The 18294-nt window shown below is 34.3% G+C and overlaps 1 protein-coding gene across 1 annotated transcript; it reads left to right on the top strand.

Moving 5' to 3' along the window:
• Positions 1–4076: 4076 nt before the first annotated feature.
• ZCCHC10 (zinc finger CCHC-type containing 10) lies at positions 4077–16914 on the top strand. Its single transcript, XM_051978254.1, has 4 exons — positions 4077–4483; positions 13364–13525; positions 14208–14249; positions 14915–16914. Exons 1-4 carry the CDS (start codon positions 4365–4367, stop codon positions 15180–15182), a joined length of 591 nt encoding a protein of 196 aa, XP_051834214.1. The 5' UTR covers positions 4077–4364; the 3' UTR covers positions 15183–16914.
• Positions 16915–18294: the final 1380 nt, after the last annotated feature.

Here is an 18294-nt window from a genome sequence, read left to right as displayed (position 1 = left end):
TTTGGTCATGTATACTTACTGTGTATCTAATTTATACTTTAATATATTTAACATCTACTGGTCATCCTACCATCGGGGGGGTGGGGGAGTAGGAGAAAAATTGGAACAAAAGGTTTGGCAATTGTCAATGCTGTAAAATTATCCATACATATAACTTGTAAATAAAAAGCTACTAAAAATTAAAAAAAAAAAAAAAGGATATAAACCCTGGATCTCAGATCAATAAACGAACTTGTAAATTCATTACTCAAAGTCTCTAGGTTTCTCAAGCATACAAAATGGTTCCATGTATGATTTGGTACAAGCTGGTGAAGAATCCCTATTTTCTTGGTTGTGTTAGATCAAAATTAGCACAAGCGGCAGAGAAACATATGATGCTTTGTTGCATTTCAAGCTTAGAAGCTGCATTGAGTACATCATCATCTGTGACCAATTATCATGCACCAAGTCTCTCCACTTTAGTCTTGGCTTCTAACTTTTTCAAGTTAAATAATTTACCATCATTGTGGTAGCTGCCCTTGATGCCATTTTCATCCACATTGAAGGCATATGACATAACAGAAAATATCATATACTAAAACGTTTGGGAGCAAGCACACAGCCCTGCTTCATTCCACTGGTGACTGAGAAAGTAGAAGATCATTATCCATTAAGCAGAATCTATACAAGCATATCATCACAAAATTGGCCTACAGTACTGATGAACTTCTCCAAGCAACCGAAGTTCTCTATGATCTTCCACAAACCCCCAAGGCCTTGGTCAGATAGATGAATATTGTTTTGAGACTACTGTTTTGTTCCTGCCATTTCTGCTAGAGTTGTTGAGCAGCAAACATCATGTCAAACATTTGTGACCCTTTCTGAAGCCACACTGGCTTTCAGGTAGATGATCATCCTCCAGGTGAAGGACATGCATTACTAGTGCTGCCAAAAAAAATGAAACAATATCACAATTACTGCTTCCAAGAAATTCACTTACCATGATACATATTTTACATATATTTATATGCTTTATACATGCCTATATATGTATAGATTGTCTCTATTTAGAATGTAAGTTACTTGAATTGAGAAACACTTTGCTTTTGATTCTGAATCCAAAGCAATGACTTTGTTTTTTCCCTTTATTAAAGCTTTTTATTTTCAAAATATATGCATAGATAATTTTCAACATTTACTCTTTTTTGTTGTTGTTGTTTTTTAATAACTTTTTATTGACAGAACCCATGCCGGGGTAGTTTTTTACAGCATTATCCCTTGCACTCACTTCTGTTCCGATTTTTCCCCTCTCTCCTTCCACCCCCTCCCCCAGATGGCAAGCAGTCCTTTACATGTTAAATAGGTTACAGTATATCCTAGATACAATATATGTGTGCAGAACCGAACAGTTCTCTTGTTGCACAGGGAGAATTGGATTCAGAAGGTATAAATAACCCAGGAAGAAAAACAAAAATGTAAGCAGTTTAATATTCATTTCCCAGTGTCCTTTCTTTGGGTGTAGCTGCTTCTGTCCATCCTTGATCAATTGAAACTGAATTAGCTCTTTTTATCGAAGAGGTCCACTTCCATCAGAATACATCCTCTTAACAGTATTGTTGTTGAGGTATATAATGATCTCCTGGTTCTGTTCATTTCACTTAGCATCAGTTCATGTAAGTCTCGCCAATCCTCTCTGTATTCATCCTGCTGGTCATTTCTTACAGAACAATAATATTCCATAACGTTCATATGCCACAATTTACTCAACCATTCTCCAATTGATGGGCATCCATTCATTTTCCAGCTTCTAGCCACTACAAACAGGGCTGCCACAAACATTTTAGCACATACAGGTTCCCTTCTTTAGTATTTCTTTAGGGTATAAGCCCAGTAGAAACACTGCTGGATCAAAGGATATGCACAGTTTGATAACTTTTTGAGCATAGTTCCAATTGCTCTCCAGAATGGCTGGATGTGTTCACAATTCCACCAACAATGTATCAGTGTCCCTGTTTTCCCACATCCCCTCCAACATTCTGCATTATCTTTCCCTGTCATTCTAGCCAATCTGACAGGTGTGTAGTGGTATCTCAGAGTTGTCTTAATTTGCATTTCTCTGATTAATATCAACATTCACTCTTGCAAAACCTTGTGTTCCAAATTTGTCCTTCCCCTAGATGGCATGTAATCCGAAATATGTTAAACATGTGCAATTCTTCTATACATATTTCCACAATTATCATGCTGCACAAGAAAAATCAGATCAAAAAGAAAAAAATAAGAAAAAATGCAAACAACAACAAAAAAAAGTAAATATACTGTGTTGTGATATATATTCAATCCCCACAGTCCTCTGAGTTTAAATGGGCTCTCCTCATCAGAAGTCTATTGGAACTGGCCTGAATCACCTCAATGTTGAAAAGAGCCATGTCCATCAGAATTGACCATTGTATAATATTGTTGTTGCTGTGTACAATGTTCTCCTGGTTCTACTCACTTCACTTAGCATCAGTTCATATATATCTCACCAGGCCTCTTTGAAATCATCCAGCTGATCATTTCTTATAGAACAATAATACTCTATAACATTCATATACTATAATTTAGTCATCCATTCTCTAACTGATGGGCATCCACTCAATGTCCAGTTTCTTGCCACTACAAAAAGGGCTGCTAACAAACGTTTTCGCACATGTGGGTCCTTTTCCCTTTTTCATGATCTCTTTGGGATACAGACCCAGAAATGGCATTGCTGGAGCAAAGGGTATGCACAATTTGATAGTCCTTTGGGCATAGTTCCAATTTGCTCTCCAAAGTTATTGGATCAGTTCATAACTCCACCAACAATGTATTAGTGTCTCAGTTTTCCCACATCCCCTCCAACATTCATTATCTTTTCTTGTCATGTTAGCCAATCTGACTTTGTCAAGCACCAGTTTTGTGCTTAACACATAGTGAAACAATGCTTTCTAATGTGGAGGAAATGTACAAAACCCATGTACTGTATGTGGGAAACATTGCCTCAGTAATACCCTCAGAGGTCAAAGAAGTATATTTTGAAGAATTGTGTAAAGAACATACTTTTAGGCTCAAAAGGAAGACTTAGATCTTCAGTTTCATCTAGACTTTCTGATGCAAACAGCCTATCTAGAACAAATCTGATCTTGGGATACACCAAGGTTACTCCAAAATTAAGGTGTTCACCCTTTACCCAGGAAAAAAAATTTACCGAACTTCCTGTCCCTATTAGTCAATCTCAAAAATGTGGCTGAACAGCCTCACCTAATAGACTTTTGTTGTCTTCCCTAAAGTTTCGTGAAATCCTAAATACGTATATATTTTCCTCTATTCTGAGAAGTTCCTAGCCACTTGGCAACTGCCCAGCAGCTGATTTTAATTAAACCCTATCCTCTAACTTTGGCTCTAGATTTATTGACAGTCAGTCAAATGGATTTAGGTGGGAGAAATTACTCTCCAGTAATGTAGGGTCCCTGGGCCAACATGTTTGATTGAATGGTTGGGTTAGAGGCCATGATGGTACATATGAAAAAAATTAAATTCTGTAATGCCTTCGTCTATCTTCTCACCCCCAAACCCTCGGAAAAACTGTTATTTTTGGTTCAAAACGTGAGAAGGGGAGTAGGGGAAGAGAATTGTGGGGACATGCTCATTCTGTTGCTAGTGTAATAATTTATATTAATAATAAGATAAATAGGAGGGCTGTAAGGGTGGAGGTGAATACACCCCAATAAGGGAGGAGAGATTGCAAGATACACCTCATGTGGGGGAGGATAGAAAGAGGGTAAAGAAAAGGAAGAGGTCAAAACTAGATAGGCAACTGCCCCCAATGTCAGAGGGCAAAGAAGAGAGGGATCCGAGAGAAGAGAAGGGCGTGGAAGATTGAGCTCTCCCCATTTCTCAACAGCTACGTAGTTCCCGGATTTCTGTGGAACTCTCCACGCCCAGAACTCGGCGGGCGGAGGCAGTACAGACAGTAAATATGAAGGGAGAGGGGCAGATAGGACACACCTCCAGGGGCTGGAGGGGATACAACACACGCCCCTGGAAGGGAGGGAAGCAAAACGGGATACGCCCTTTGCCCCTAGTGCCCCGCCCCCTTCTCCTTTCCTTGTGGTACGAAGCTGAGAGACTTGGGTTTCTGCTTCTCTGGCCCATCTAGAGTATTTCCACTCTTAATTTCCTCAAAAGCGCGGTAATACTGCCCACGACCCTGAGTCTGGAAGCCAGAGTTGGCCGTCTATCTCTTCCCTGAAGGCACCTGCGTAAAATATCCGCGACAACTACTTCAAGTTATCCCAGCCCGCGAAGGAAGATGGCAGCCACCGTTGCAAGAAGACTCTCTAGCCACAGCAATTCCCGTCTCTATGGCCTCCGTCGTGTTCTGTTTCCATCGAGGAGAAACTTCCCAGAATGCATCGCGGTGGTCCCCGGTTCTCACTAAGATGGCGACTCCCATGCACCGACTTATCGCCCGGAGGCAGGCGTAAGTGAGGACCCTCGGTGGCGTAGGGATTTCTCCTTTCTATTTTCCGTAGCCTTCTTAACTTTCTATGAGGACCCCTTAACTGAACTGGGAAATGGGGGCGTCATGTCTTTGGGGAACCTTGAATGGAATAAGCCAAGGGGGTGGAGAGGGAGATTACCTGGAATTGTGGGCTCCAGCGAGAGGGAAAGTGGCCTACGTGGGAGAGCCCCGGACAGGCAGCTTGGGGAGATGGAGCACGGAAGACAGGTTTTCTATTTTACCAAAACAGGTATCTTTGGCTCCACTCCGAAGATTTAAAACTTCTTATTGCCTTCTTTCCGTTTTATTTCTCTCATCTTTCAGTGGGTGATAGAAAAAACTCTAGTTTAGAGCTTTATTAAAGTAGCAAAATCACATGAGGAATGTGCATATTAGTTTCATTTTCCCCATTTCATGTATTCACAAACAAATGTGCTATTGAAAATTCTAACTGTAGGTTAAGGATAAAGGGTCACATAGAGTCGGACAGGACTGAAAATCAACTAAATAATAACAACAGGATATGATCTTGGAACAGGAGTATCTGTCGGTAAACCCAAGTAATTTGTAGATGCTGGTAGTCTCATTTTAAAGGAATAGAACTTGAAGAAGCTGTAAGATTCTAAAAAAAAGTGTCGATTTTTTTAAAGCCAATATGACTATTATCATTAATGTAAATTTTAGACTTTTAGTAGATTTTACTATTAAAACTGACACAAAATTTTTGCTTAAAAGAAGTAAACATAACTATTTTCCTTTTATCAAATTTTCACAAATATAAATAGTTTTCATTTATTTGGGGTGATTTTTTTGTTTTTTGCTCTTCATTGTACAAATACAAAGACATATGCACAAGTACAAAGTTGTACCTGTTTAATAGTGGGCAAAAATTTTACAAATAATACTTGTTTGGAATTGATTAAAATGTATTCTTGCTTTATTCTCACTGTACTTACAAAACTTGGATTGGATTGGATTAAAAACAAGTTTCCTTTTTATATTTAAAAGGCACATTACAAATTACAAAGATCAAGTTAGCAAGTTTTTATTAAGAGTTAAAAAATTCTGAATGGTAACCCTCTTTTGCTATTAGGTTGTTTTCAGTCACGTCTGATTCTTCAAGACTCCATTTAGGGTTTTTTGGGCAAAGATACTGGAATAGTTTGCCATTTTCTTCTCTAGATCATTTTACAAATGAACAGCTAGTAATTGTCTGAGGCTGGATTTGAACTCAGAAAGATAAGTCTTCCTGATTTCAAATCTAGTGCTCTATCCATCCATTGCACTAATCTAGCTGCCATGAACCTTATTATTTTCAAGACTATCTTTTTTAAAACTAGAATATTATGCAATGTTCTTTCAGCTCATGTTCTTCTAGTTCTACAGGCTCACATTACATTAACACAATTACTTGAAAAGAAACCTAAAACTTTTAATAATATTATGTAGGACAAGCAACAGTAGGGATCAGCTTGGATCTTATTTTTGGTCGCCACCAAACCTTCCAATGTAAGACTATGTAGAAAATTTTTTCTAGCTTTTGTAGAGTTAGCTTCTAGACCCAAATAAATCTGTTAGGCAATGTAATTAAGCTTCTATATGATAAGCTCAATTTGGGGTACTATAAAATGAAAAACAAAAAACAAATAAAGGATATAATCCTTATCCTTTAGGTGCTTGCTTACCATATCAAAAAATTATTAAGCAAGTAGTATATTTTACATTAATAATTAGTAATATATTACCAAGTGTTTATATAGTTCAGAATATACTATAGCAATTTAGGAAATAGTTTTTGTTTTGTTTTGATGGAAACACTGAGCCGTTAACCAATTTCTGGGGGAAAAATAGAATTTAGATTGGTAGAGAGAGATGGGAAAGTAAGCTGTACAAGAACATTAATTTGAGTAAATGAAACCAGATGTGAACTTGGCTTGTATGGGAACAAGTAATTGGATTAACCTGATGAGAATGATGGGAGATTGAATTTTTTAAGTTAAATGGGTTCCATTGATAAAGGCTGTTTCAGAGGAAGAAGGAATAAAATTTTAGAAAAACTTTGTGAAAACTCCAAAATTATAAAAATTTACTCATTTTGACTTATAGATCTCATTCATGTTGGAACTTCTCAACTAATGCAGGTCATGTGCCCTTTCCTGAATAATTTTTGCTGGTACTTTTATATTTTGATGAATTTGTGATCTACTGGTTATATGTAATCTTACAGGAATGCAGATTACAACCTGTTAATACCCTCTCCTTATGTGAAACTCCTATCCATGTCCTGTAAATCTTCAGGAGGGCCACCAAATGTTTTGAGGCTTTCCCTTAAATCTCTTGTTGATTCATGGATACCAGTGGAGTACATCAGTCATCCATTCCTTGCTCTCTTGACATGACTTGTCCATCTTCTTTTCTTTTTAATGACTTCTCTTAAAAATTGTTGTCCATGTCTTCCACAGGTCAGCATTGAGGGTCAGCCTAATATAATGGGAAGATTTCCTATAGATCTTTCAATAGTTCATGAATATCTTTATTGGAGTTTGGAGTATCCATCTGTTATTTCTTACTCTCCCAACATTACAGCCTTAGTCCTTTTAAATCCTACATTTACTTGATAATCTTTCATGACATTTTTGCGTGCAAGCCATCATTGACAATATTCTACTATTTCAGAAAATCTTTTTAAAATTTCTTTATTAAAACTTTTTATTTTCAAAACATATAATGTATAGATAATTTTCAGCATTCACCCTTGCAAACTTGTGTTGCAAAATTTTTTTCTCTCTCTTCCCCATCCCCTCCCCAAGTAATCCAATATATATTAAACATGTGCTATTCTTCTATATATGCCAAAAAATCTTTTACAGTTAAATATTAATGTTAATAATTAATTCATGCAAGGCACTATACTTAGTATTGGAGATTTTTTAAAAAAATAGTCCTTGTCCTTATGGAGCTTACCTTCTACTGGAAGGAATAATCGATGAGGAAAAAAAAGCCATAAACAACTGAGGACTCTATTTTACTGACAAGTTGCTATCTGAAGTGAATCTTGAAGGCAAAGATTCAGAGAAGTAGAGATGAGGGAGTGAAATTCAAAAGTGTGAGATGTGGTTTTTATAAATGAATCTGGTCAGAAAATGAAACATCGAGTACAGGGAAATCTAATTTGGCTAAAACGTAGATTGTGAAGGGGAGTAACATTGAAAGTATGAAAAAGTAATTTGGAGAAAGGTAGAAAGGCTTAAGTGCTAGGCTGAGATTTTTTTTTTTTAAGGTAATGAGTTTCTGGATGTTTTTAAGCAGAAAAATAAAGATTGGAAAACGGGATATCAGTTAGTATGCTGTAATACATGTTAGAAGGTTTGAACTAGTTAGGTGACTATTAGTGAAGATGAAAATGAGGCTATGGTCATAAAATTGGAAGACAGTAGAGTCCTAAATAGAAACTGGGAAGTTAGTTATATAGAAATGATAATTGATCTCTTGGGAAGTAATGAATTTACTAAAAGAGAATATAGAGAACAGAGAAGGTCCAGTGTAGAGTCCTTGAGACCAGAGATACTTAATAGCAAAGGAAACTAAAAAGGAGGGGTCCAATGGGAGTGAGATATCCTGGGAAGAAGATGTTACATTGAAGGACTAGCTGGTCTGTTATGGGCCAGAACTCTGAAATAAGGATTCTTACAAAGTGTTAAGTCAGTGGAATTGATAAAGACAATGGTAGTTCAGTACATGTTCTACAAGATTCACACCTATGATAAGAGAGCATATAAGCTGGAAAAACTCAGCCAGAAGCAGAACTAGGGAAGACAGAGACCATGGTGGTGGTTGTCGTCCTCCTGCCTCCCTGATAGAAACCAAGACACATTCTGAAGGACCTCAAGAAAGCTGACCCATGCCCTAGGCAAAGAAATAATAAAGGATTTGGACTTTAATACCTGGCTGCACTTGTGATGATTACTGAACTGAAATGTAGGCTGCTCCCAGAGACCCCAGAAAACTGAACCAAGAAAAATATTACACTCCTCAACAATGTTAAAAATAGGACAAGAGGACATTAGATTTAGCAATTTTTGTTTCTAGGTGCCTGATTTTGAAACTTATTTCTCTTCTCTTCTGTAGAAGGATGTTGTTTAAACAGATTGTGAGTGTAGAATGAAACATACTGTTCTAGGCTTGACCAAAGGGGATTTGTTTTGTTTAACTATAGTTTGTCACAGGATGAGGATTATTAGGAAATGAAAAAAAATCAGTAAAACTGATGTTCATAAAAGTGAGTTCATTGTTAACCTTGAAGAGAGCAAATTTTATCAAGTATTGTGTATGGATAGAAGCCAGTTTGTGAGTAGTTGAGAAACTAGGTGGGGATAAGTGAAAATATTAAGTATAGATGACTTTTTCTAGGAGTATGGCACTGAAAGGGACCAAGAGATCCAGAAGGTAGCTTAAGAATATGGCAGAATCAGTGAAAATCCATCTTAAATCTATTTCCCTTCGAGTCAACTGCATTTTTGATTCTTCAGACTAGTAGAATTCCATAGCTTGAAACTATGTATTATTATCTAAAAGATTATTAGAATTAAAAGGATAAAGTGGGATTTTTTGGGAGGTGGGGTGGGCGGAGTTCAGGAAATTGAGACTTCTGTAAGCTCTGCACAGTTTGGATATTTTACAGTTTTCTTCAAAAGACATTCACCAACTTTTTTTTTTTTTTTTAAAGCTGGATCCATTCAGTCAATATTGTGATTGTTCAAAAGTAGACAAAGCAAAAGTACATCATATTTAGATCCTTTAGTTCACGCAAGAAACACAGAAAAGGAACTTTTTCCCCGCTCCCTTTAAAAAAAAATGTTTGTGATAACTTCTGTTTCTGCATTATTTTTATTTTCTAAATATATTCTTGTCCTTTCCCCTCCCATTCCCACAGAGATTCCCTTGTAAGAAAGAATTTTTTAAAAGAAAGAATGAAAAAAAAGCAACCAAGTTCAATGTAACTAACCAAATACTTAATAATTTATGCAATGTTCTATACTCTTACTCCCTTCTGAAAAGGAGGATGGTGAATTTTCTTCTCTTTTCTTCAAAGCCAAACTTAATTATAATTTTTGAACATTCAATTTCAGGGTTGTTTCTTTGTTAATTTGCTTGGTTCTTTTAGTTTATACTGATCTCATCAGTCTGTATATTGTTTTCTTTATTTTGCTTATCAATTAGTATGCCTTTCTGCAATTTTCATATTTGTTTCTGATAGCAAAGTATGTGCCATTACATTCATGTATCAGAATTTATTTAGCCAGTCTCCAGTTGATGGGAATCTGTTTTGTTTCTAGTTCTTTGTTATTTCCAAAGGCACTGTTATAAATATGTTGATGTATATGGAATCTACCTTTCTTTCACCTCCTAGGGATAAATTATTGGTGGTAGAATCTCTGAGTCAATGGGTATGGACATTTTAGTCTCGTTCATAGCATAATTCCAAATTGCTTTCCAGAATGATTACAGTAATTCACAATCCTATCAACACTATATTATTTGGGAGGTTTGACATGGAGGAGAAATGTTTTAAATAGGGTTGTGAGAGGGATTTTTGTTTTGTTTTGGTGTATTTAATTTTCTGACTAGTTTTTGAATACTTGCAATCCCATTCTATTTTTAAGAATCCTGGTTGTATAAGTGTTAAGTCTGAGGCTGCATTTGAACTCAGATCTTCCTGATTTGGTACTCTATCCACTTGTAGATTTCTTTTGACCCCATGTCATTAAATAATGAATTTATGTTAGTTGGAAAGAGAAATATTTAGTTGATTTAAAGAAACAGCAATGAGAGAGAGAGAAAATATCACTTTGCATTTTTTGAGAAGATTGCTAAAGCTAGTAAAAAGAGTTCATGGATATCAGTGCAACTTGTACACTGTCCCATCTGTCTTCCATGTGTTATAAGACCATCTCTTTTTCTAATTTTGCTATTCTTAATGTCTTTTATGTCATTTCTTACATACAAATCATTATTGGTAATATAGTATGATCTTGTTTTATCCATGATTTGATTCGTCATATATTAATGATGCATCTACTACATACAAGAAAGTATGGTACATTCTGGGAATGCAAAAATGCCAACTGTCTTTCCCTTGCACTTTGGGTTATCTGTAATTTTGATTCTTGATGTCATTGTATTCTTTGATTTACAACTATAGAGTAACATTGGGAGAATACTAGTGTTAAAATCCCATCTCCCCTTAAATCTCATGTCAGGTTCTGCCTTCTCTTTGGAAGCATATATATACATAGATACATACACATACATGTGTATTTGTGTATGTATATGTGTATAATTACAGATAGATTTTTGTGTATAGTTGTATATATATTGTCTCCATTAGACTGTGGATTCTGGTTTTTGCCTTTTTTAATATACCTGCTTCTTAGCACAGTTCCTGGCACATAATAGCTACTTAATAAATACTTGTTGACTGACTTAACTAAAGCTTTCTTTAACCTTTTTTCATTGGATGTTTTCTCTCCCCAAATTTTACTGTGTATTATATGTATTTGTATGCATGTTGTATATTTCAGATAGACTCTTTGAAGCTGGGTAGTCTTCTTTTTACTTTATTTTTGGTCTTTGTATCCCTATCTCCTGACACAGTGCCTATAATGTAAGTGTTTAATAAATGATGGTAGTGATTAGATGTGTGCCTTTGAAAATGTGATATGCTATAGAGAAACAGCTGTGAAATCACGCATCCTGTTTTATATTCACCAGGTGCAATTTAGATCTGTACACTAGCCATACTCATTAATATCTTATAGAAATAAGAAGACATGTAAGTCAGTAGTTAATGATGTAGTAAAAAGGGTGCTGGATTCGTAAATAAGAAAACCTGTATTCATCCTGGCTATGCCATCTCTTACTTGCATATTCTTGGACAAGTCATCTCTAAACCTTAGTTTCTTCATATGTAAAATGAAGGACTAAATCAGGGGTCCTCAAACTATGGCCAGCGGGCCAGATGTGGCAGCTGAAGATAATTATTTCCCTCACTCAGGGCTATGAAGTTTCTTTATTTAAAGGCCCACAAAACAAAGTTTTTGTTTTTACTATAGTCTGGCCCTCCAACAGTATGAGGGACAGTGAACTGGCCCCCTATTTAAAAAGTTTGAGGACCCCTGGACTAGATGATCTCTGAATTCCCTTATAGCTATAGATCTATGATCTTATAAGGTCTCCTTAGTCACATCTCTCCCTTTTTATTTATTTATTTATATGATTTTTTTGGGGGTGATGCCATCTATGATCTTTTCCATTCTTAAGGAATATTCAATTTTCAAATATTTTAAAAATCAGTCTCTTGAGTATCTTTAAAATTATGCTGCTTCTGGTACAGATGTTTCCCTTGTGTATTTGGTCAATTGTAGCCATTCTTCCTAACTTCTTTACTTTTTCATATGTGAATATTTGTCAAGCTGGGTTTGCTTTCTACTTTTGTCTTACAAAGCAGTGGCAGAAACTGCTCATCTTTTATAATGTTTTGCAAATGAGTTTGCACTTTAGTGTATAATATAATATAGCTACTCCAAAACAAAAAAGAATTTTTTAGTTCGTGTTTCTTACATTCTCTTACATTGGCTAAACTTCCATGAGAATTATGAAAACCAGAAAGCTGTGTTTTGTTCATTTTTGTTCTTTTGGAATCAATAACTTATGTATGTCAGGTTAGAGACACTGTAATTGGATTTTCTTCTCATTTTGATTCTTTGTTCTAATTTAATAGTTTGTTGTTTTTTACATATACTCTAACCAATCTGATGATCTACAAGTTGTTTATTTTGAAATGATTCTTTTGTGACAACACAAGAAATGATAGCCTTTCTAAAATATGATAGAGTCCATTGTTTCTTATTTCCTATTCCTTTTGGTCATCTTCTTGAAGAAATTCATGATATACTGGCACAAGGCTTCTGAATATTCTACAGAACTTTGATCTCTTTGATTTTTAATCCCAAACCATGTTTTCTGACATTTTTCCATCCCTCCATGGCCATGTAAATATTGAAGTCACTGAGTATCAGATTACATGTGGATTTGGTTTAGATGATCATGTCAAGTTCCTCAGAGAATTTAACTACTTCATCCTCTGTAACAGATGTTGGTACATAAGCTACAATTATCTTCATGGTCGTCTTTTTGCTTATATTTAACCATAAGCACTATACGGTGAGTTGACCAGAATTGATGTTTCTTGGTGCTTTTGGGCACCTGATGAAACCATCTCAACACACTCCTTTATTTGTCTCCAAGGAAAACCTGTGAGCCACCCTTCCATTTAGCTGCAACTTATTTTTTGTCTTCTGGTTTCGTTTGTAGTGAGAATGTCAATATGAATATGAACCAGATAAAAGGTAGGTTTTCCTTTAGTATTTATGAATATGTCACATTTAACTGTTTTGCTCATTGCTCATCACCTGAGACAGTCTTTAACTTGGGATTCACACATAAGCTTTTGGAAGTCTGACCAGCCTGGGAGAAATTAATAAATTAAAATCTTACCCTGTACTATCTATGTTTTATGAAGGTAATTTAAATATTATAGGTAATTTAATGGCCTTTTTCTCCTAGAATATTTTAGTAGAAATGAAGATCAAGTATTTTATCGGATTGCTTCCCTTCTCTCCAAAAAAATTGTATTTGAAAATCATTACTGGCCTTGTTGTGGTAATACAAATGATTGTATCAAGATGAAACTTAAGAGTTAATTAGAATTCTAGAAATGTGTCCCATAAAATTTTCTTATTGCTTAAGTTTAAGGGTAAATCCCATCTTATTGTTATCTAATATGTATTGCTTTTGTAGGGAAGCAAATAAACAGCATGTAAGATGTCAGAAATGTTTAGAATTTGGACATTGGACATATGAATGTACAGGAAAAAGAAAATATTTGCATAGACCTTCAAGAACAGCAGAACTTAAGAAAGCTTTAAAAGAAAAAGAAAATAGATTCTTACTACAACAAAGGTAAGTTTACCCTATCAGTGTTATATGATGCTAAAAAGAATATATAATAAACATAGGTAATGTTTGTTATGCTTTCTCTAGATTGAATATTCCTATAAAATAAGGAATGTATAGAGAAACTAAGATGTGAAATAGAGTCCTTTTTTCTATTTAATGAAGGTCATGAGTGAGATACTTGTGAACTTTTTACCATTGCAAAATGTTATTGACCTCTAAGTTCAGATTTTAAAGAATAGAGTAGTAGTTAATCAGACTCACTAGTAGTTTTTCTTTGTTGCATTTTTTCCATAGCACAAAATGAAAAATGCCATAAAAGAAATGCTACCTCAAGAACATAAGGGATATCTTTTTATTTGGGGGCTCAATAGATAGTGGTTACAACTTCTGATAAAATGATAAATGTATGTATTATCCCTCACTCTTAGTGACCAAGACTGATCCATTTTTTTTTTTCTGTTCGTAATTTTTTTTTCCTCATATTACTTCTTTCCACAATCTATAATAGAAAATTTCTGTTCAATTTTAACAAAATATCTTGTTTTCTGAGTGTACAACTGTTTTTCTCTAATGTAAATCTAAGTTCTTGGAATAATAGGGGAGTATTTGTATATGTTATTGTAAACATTTATTAATGGAAATTTCCCTCTCCCTTCTCCCAACGCTCCATGTTTATTATTATTAGCATTGGAGAAACTAATACAGAAAAAAAGACCAAGAAGAAAAGGTATGTGTGGATTTAGGAACATTGTATAGAATGTATTAGAATGACTAGAAGAAGATTTAGGAACATTGTACAAGATGTATTATAGTGACTGTAGGAAGAAAGAGCAAATGACTAGAAATATTTAAATATTAAGCATTAGAATATTTTTAGACCTGCTTTTTTCCTTATCACTTTTTTTCCCCTTTTCATTTCTTCCTTTTCTTTTTCTTTCTCTGTTTTCTATTCCTCTCTATTAGGAAAGATAGAAATTTTTAGCTTAGAATAGAAAGCTTTTAATTGTTCGTGACTAGCACCCTTGTGTTCTGATATAGTTAAATCTAAGAATATTAAATATTAATTTTGGTTTTTAAAATTTATATATATACATATATATCTCAAACCTTATTTGGTACATTTGAATGTTACTATATTCATTATATTACTATAATTCATTGTTTTGATTCCCATTCATGAAAGCTTAGCTAGTATCAAGAGGAAACTTAATTAAAGAGATTCAAAATGATCTTATATAAAGTAATCCCAAAGCATGGCATCCAGGGATAATATCTTAGTATTCTCTAATATGCTTAAGAGGGCTTATTTTTCTTGAACATATAAGAAACTACTCTTTTATATGTTTAAATAATAGTAGCTTCTCCCCAGTCTGATCTTTCCTTTTCTATTAGGTCTAAAAGTGTTACCAGTTCCAGCAGCAGTAGCAGTGAGAGTTCAGCCAGTGATTCTTCATCAGAGAGTGAAGATTCCTCTTCCTCTTCTTCCTCTGATGATAGCGATACTGAGGAAAGCTCTTCTACTTCATCATCATCACACTCCTCAACTAGTTCTTCCTCTTCTTCTGATTCTGAGTCAGATTCCAGCTCTTCCTCTAGCACCAGCTCTAGCACAGATAGCAGCTCTGATGATGAACCACCAAAGAAGAAGAAAAAGAAATAGAATTGCTTTAAGTATTTCTGATCATTTAGGACTGATGAATTAAAAAATGCTAATGTATTTCTCAAAAGAGGAGTTGGAATATGTTGTGGCCAAATAGAGTAACTTGTCAAAATTTCTATAATTCAAAAGCTTTCTAAATGTTTCACATTTTAAGGGCATAAAAGTTATTAATAACAAAGTATGTATGTAAAAAGTATTTTTATTTTAAGAAGAATTTTGTTTTTGTTTTGTTTTGTTTTTTTAATCTTAAAAACATATCTTTAAAATTTGATCAAAGCTGAAATCTAGTAAATCTGGTTTTTATGTAATGAAACGTGCAAATTTTTTCTCTTTGTGAATAAATGCCATAACTTGTTTATATGTTGATATTGTATATGCTAACACTGGTTTCACTTGTTCTCAGAATAATCCTGTAAAATAATTGGGAACAATGAATTTCTAATGGTTTTGGCTAAATATGACTGTATTAATTAGATTGAATACAGTGTTACTACTATGAAGGTATCATCCCATTGTTACAATGTTATAGTTCTAAGTTTATTCTTGGAGGGTTTGTTATTTCTGTGATTTTTTTTTTAAACCTAATGTCAGAAATGAAATGTATTAAGATCTGTACTAATCTAGTAGGTATTTTTATTTTTGTGGGCAACAATTTTCAACTTGCTAGGATTTCTGTTTTATTCTGGTTCCCTAAATGCTCAGAGCCATACTATTTTGGAGATAGAATTCTGATAGGAAAACAATCATCTTGAATAAAGTAAAGGGAGAAGAAAAAGAAAACTGAAATTATTTAGTTTAAATCTTGGTGCCTTTTGATAAAAAATACATGATAATAGAAACAACTGGCTGCATGAAAGGTTGAATTAAATATTTTATTTAGGCACTTAAATGAATACACACACACATATATTATATAATCTGAATATATTCATTGGGTGAGAGAGAGTGTTTGTATGTATGTACACTAAACTTGAAATAAGATGCTAACAGAGTTACCATTCCAGAGCAATGACAGATAGGAGGGAAAGGGGTGATGAATGGATGAAATAGGATTTTTTTTTTTTTTAACAAAATTGAAACAAAAAAGTTGCCTTTTAATTTCAAAGTACACAAAAGGAAGATTCTTTCCCTTTCCTATTTTTGCAATAATGTGTTGTTGCACAATTCCCAAGGTACTGACATTATAATTATAATAAGAGTGTATTTTGGATACATCCAATATGTTTACATAAACAGAATGTGCACATTGAAATCCAGCATGAAAGATGCAGGTTAAAAATAAAATATTATAGAATTATACTTCTTACTAGATAACAGTTTGTTGTGATGAGTTTAATCACTTGACAGTCATTTATCCTGTGATGTAATGTTTTAAGTTGATTATTGATGGTATTCCCTTTTTTTTTTTTCGAGGGGGGGTGGTTTCCAACATTTGTGGGGGAAATTTCAAATATCCTGATTTTTGTTTCAATATAATGTAAACTATGGATATTAAACTATTTTTCTATTTTTATGAGAAAGTAGTATAGAGTTACTTTTAAATAAAATGTGCATCTATTTAAATGTTGAAAAAATAAGTATCTTGTCAGTCTGAAGGAGTCTGTAATTATTTGTATGTTTTACAGAATCACATGTAAAGATTGTAAATAAATTACTAGAACATTATTTAAAAGAGTCATGTTAAAGAATGTATCAGTTAACAGGGAAGTAATAAATTATCAAACAAGCACAATTTACTAAGCTAATGTTCTTTGTAAGTTCAATTATTGTTAACAGCCATAAGTCTGAAAAGAATTGATACAATGTAAGATTTGAAATGAAATGAAGTTCCCAGCTCTTAATTGTAAATATTCTTTTAAAAATCAGCCTTTTTATTTTTATTTATTGTTATATATATTTTTTTTGGAGTAGAAAGCTTGAAGTTTGATATGTGACTATAAGGACTAGATCTTTAAAATTAATGTCTAGGAAAGATACTGAAATTGATTTAGGAAATGGTTTTTAGCTTAAGAAGACAAATCTGTAGAGTCAAAGGCATGAATTTTTTTAAATTTTATTTTATAATAACTTTTTATTGACAGAACCCATGCCAGGGTAATTTTTTTGCAACATTATCCCTTGTACTCTCTTCTGTTCCGATTTTTCCCCTCCCCTAAATGGCAAGCAGTCCTATATATGTTAAATATGTTGCAGTATATCCTAGATACAATATATGTTTGCAGAACCGAACAGTTCTCTTGTTGCACAGGGAGAATTGGATTTAGAAGATAAAAATAACCCGGGAAGAAAAACAAAAATGCAAATAGTTTACATTCATTTCCCAGTGTTCTTTCTTTGGGTGTAGCTGCTTCTGTCCATCCTTGATCAATTGAAACGGAGTTAGGTCTCTCTGTCAAAGAAATCCACTTCCATCAGAACATCCTCATATAGTATTGTTGTTGTGTATAATGATAAGTGTAAAATGATCTCTTGGTTCTGCTCATTTCACTTAGCATCAGTTCACGTAAGTCTCGCCAGTCCTCTCTGTATTCATCCTGCTGGTCATTTCTTACAGAACAATAATATTTCATAACATTCATATACCACAATTTACCCAGCCATTCTCCAATTGATAGGCATCCATTCAATTTCCAGTTTCTAGCCACTACAAACAGGGCTGCCACAAATATTTTGGCACATACAGGTCCCTTTCCCTTTAGTATTTCTTTGGGATGTAAGCCCAGAAGTAACACTGCTGGATCAAAGGGTATGCACAGTTTGATAACTTTTTGGGCATAATTCCAGATTGCTCTCCAGAATGGTTGGATTTGTTCACAACTCCACCAACAATGCATCAGTGTCCCAGTTTTCCCGCATCCCCTCCAACATTCATCATTATTTTTTCCTGTCATCTTAGCCAATCTGACAGGTGTGTAGTGGTATCTCAGAGTTGTCTTAATTTGCATTTCTCTGATCAATAGTGATTTGGAACACTCTTTCATATGAGTGGTAATAGTTTCAATTTCATCATCTGAAAATTGTTCATATCCTTTGACATTGGAGAATGGCTTGATTTCTTATAAATTTGAGTCAATTCTCTATATATTTTGGAAATGAGGCCTTTATCAGAACC

Source organism: Antechinus flavipes, chromosome 2 (assembly GCF_016432865.1).
Source record: "Antechinus flavipes isolate AdamAnt ecotype Samford, QLD, Australia chromosome 2, AdamAnt_v2, whole genome shotgun sequence".
In the NCBI taxonomy this organism is placed as follows: Eukaryota; Metazoa; Chordata; class Mammalia; order Dasyuromorphia; family Dasyuridae; genus Antechinus; species Antechinus flavipes.
The sequence above is the reverse complement of the archived record's forward strand: the minus strand, read 5'-3'. Positions and strand labels throughout refer to the sequence as shown.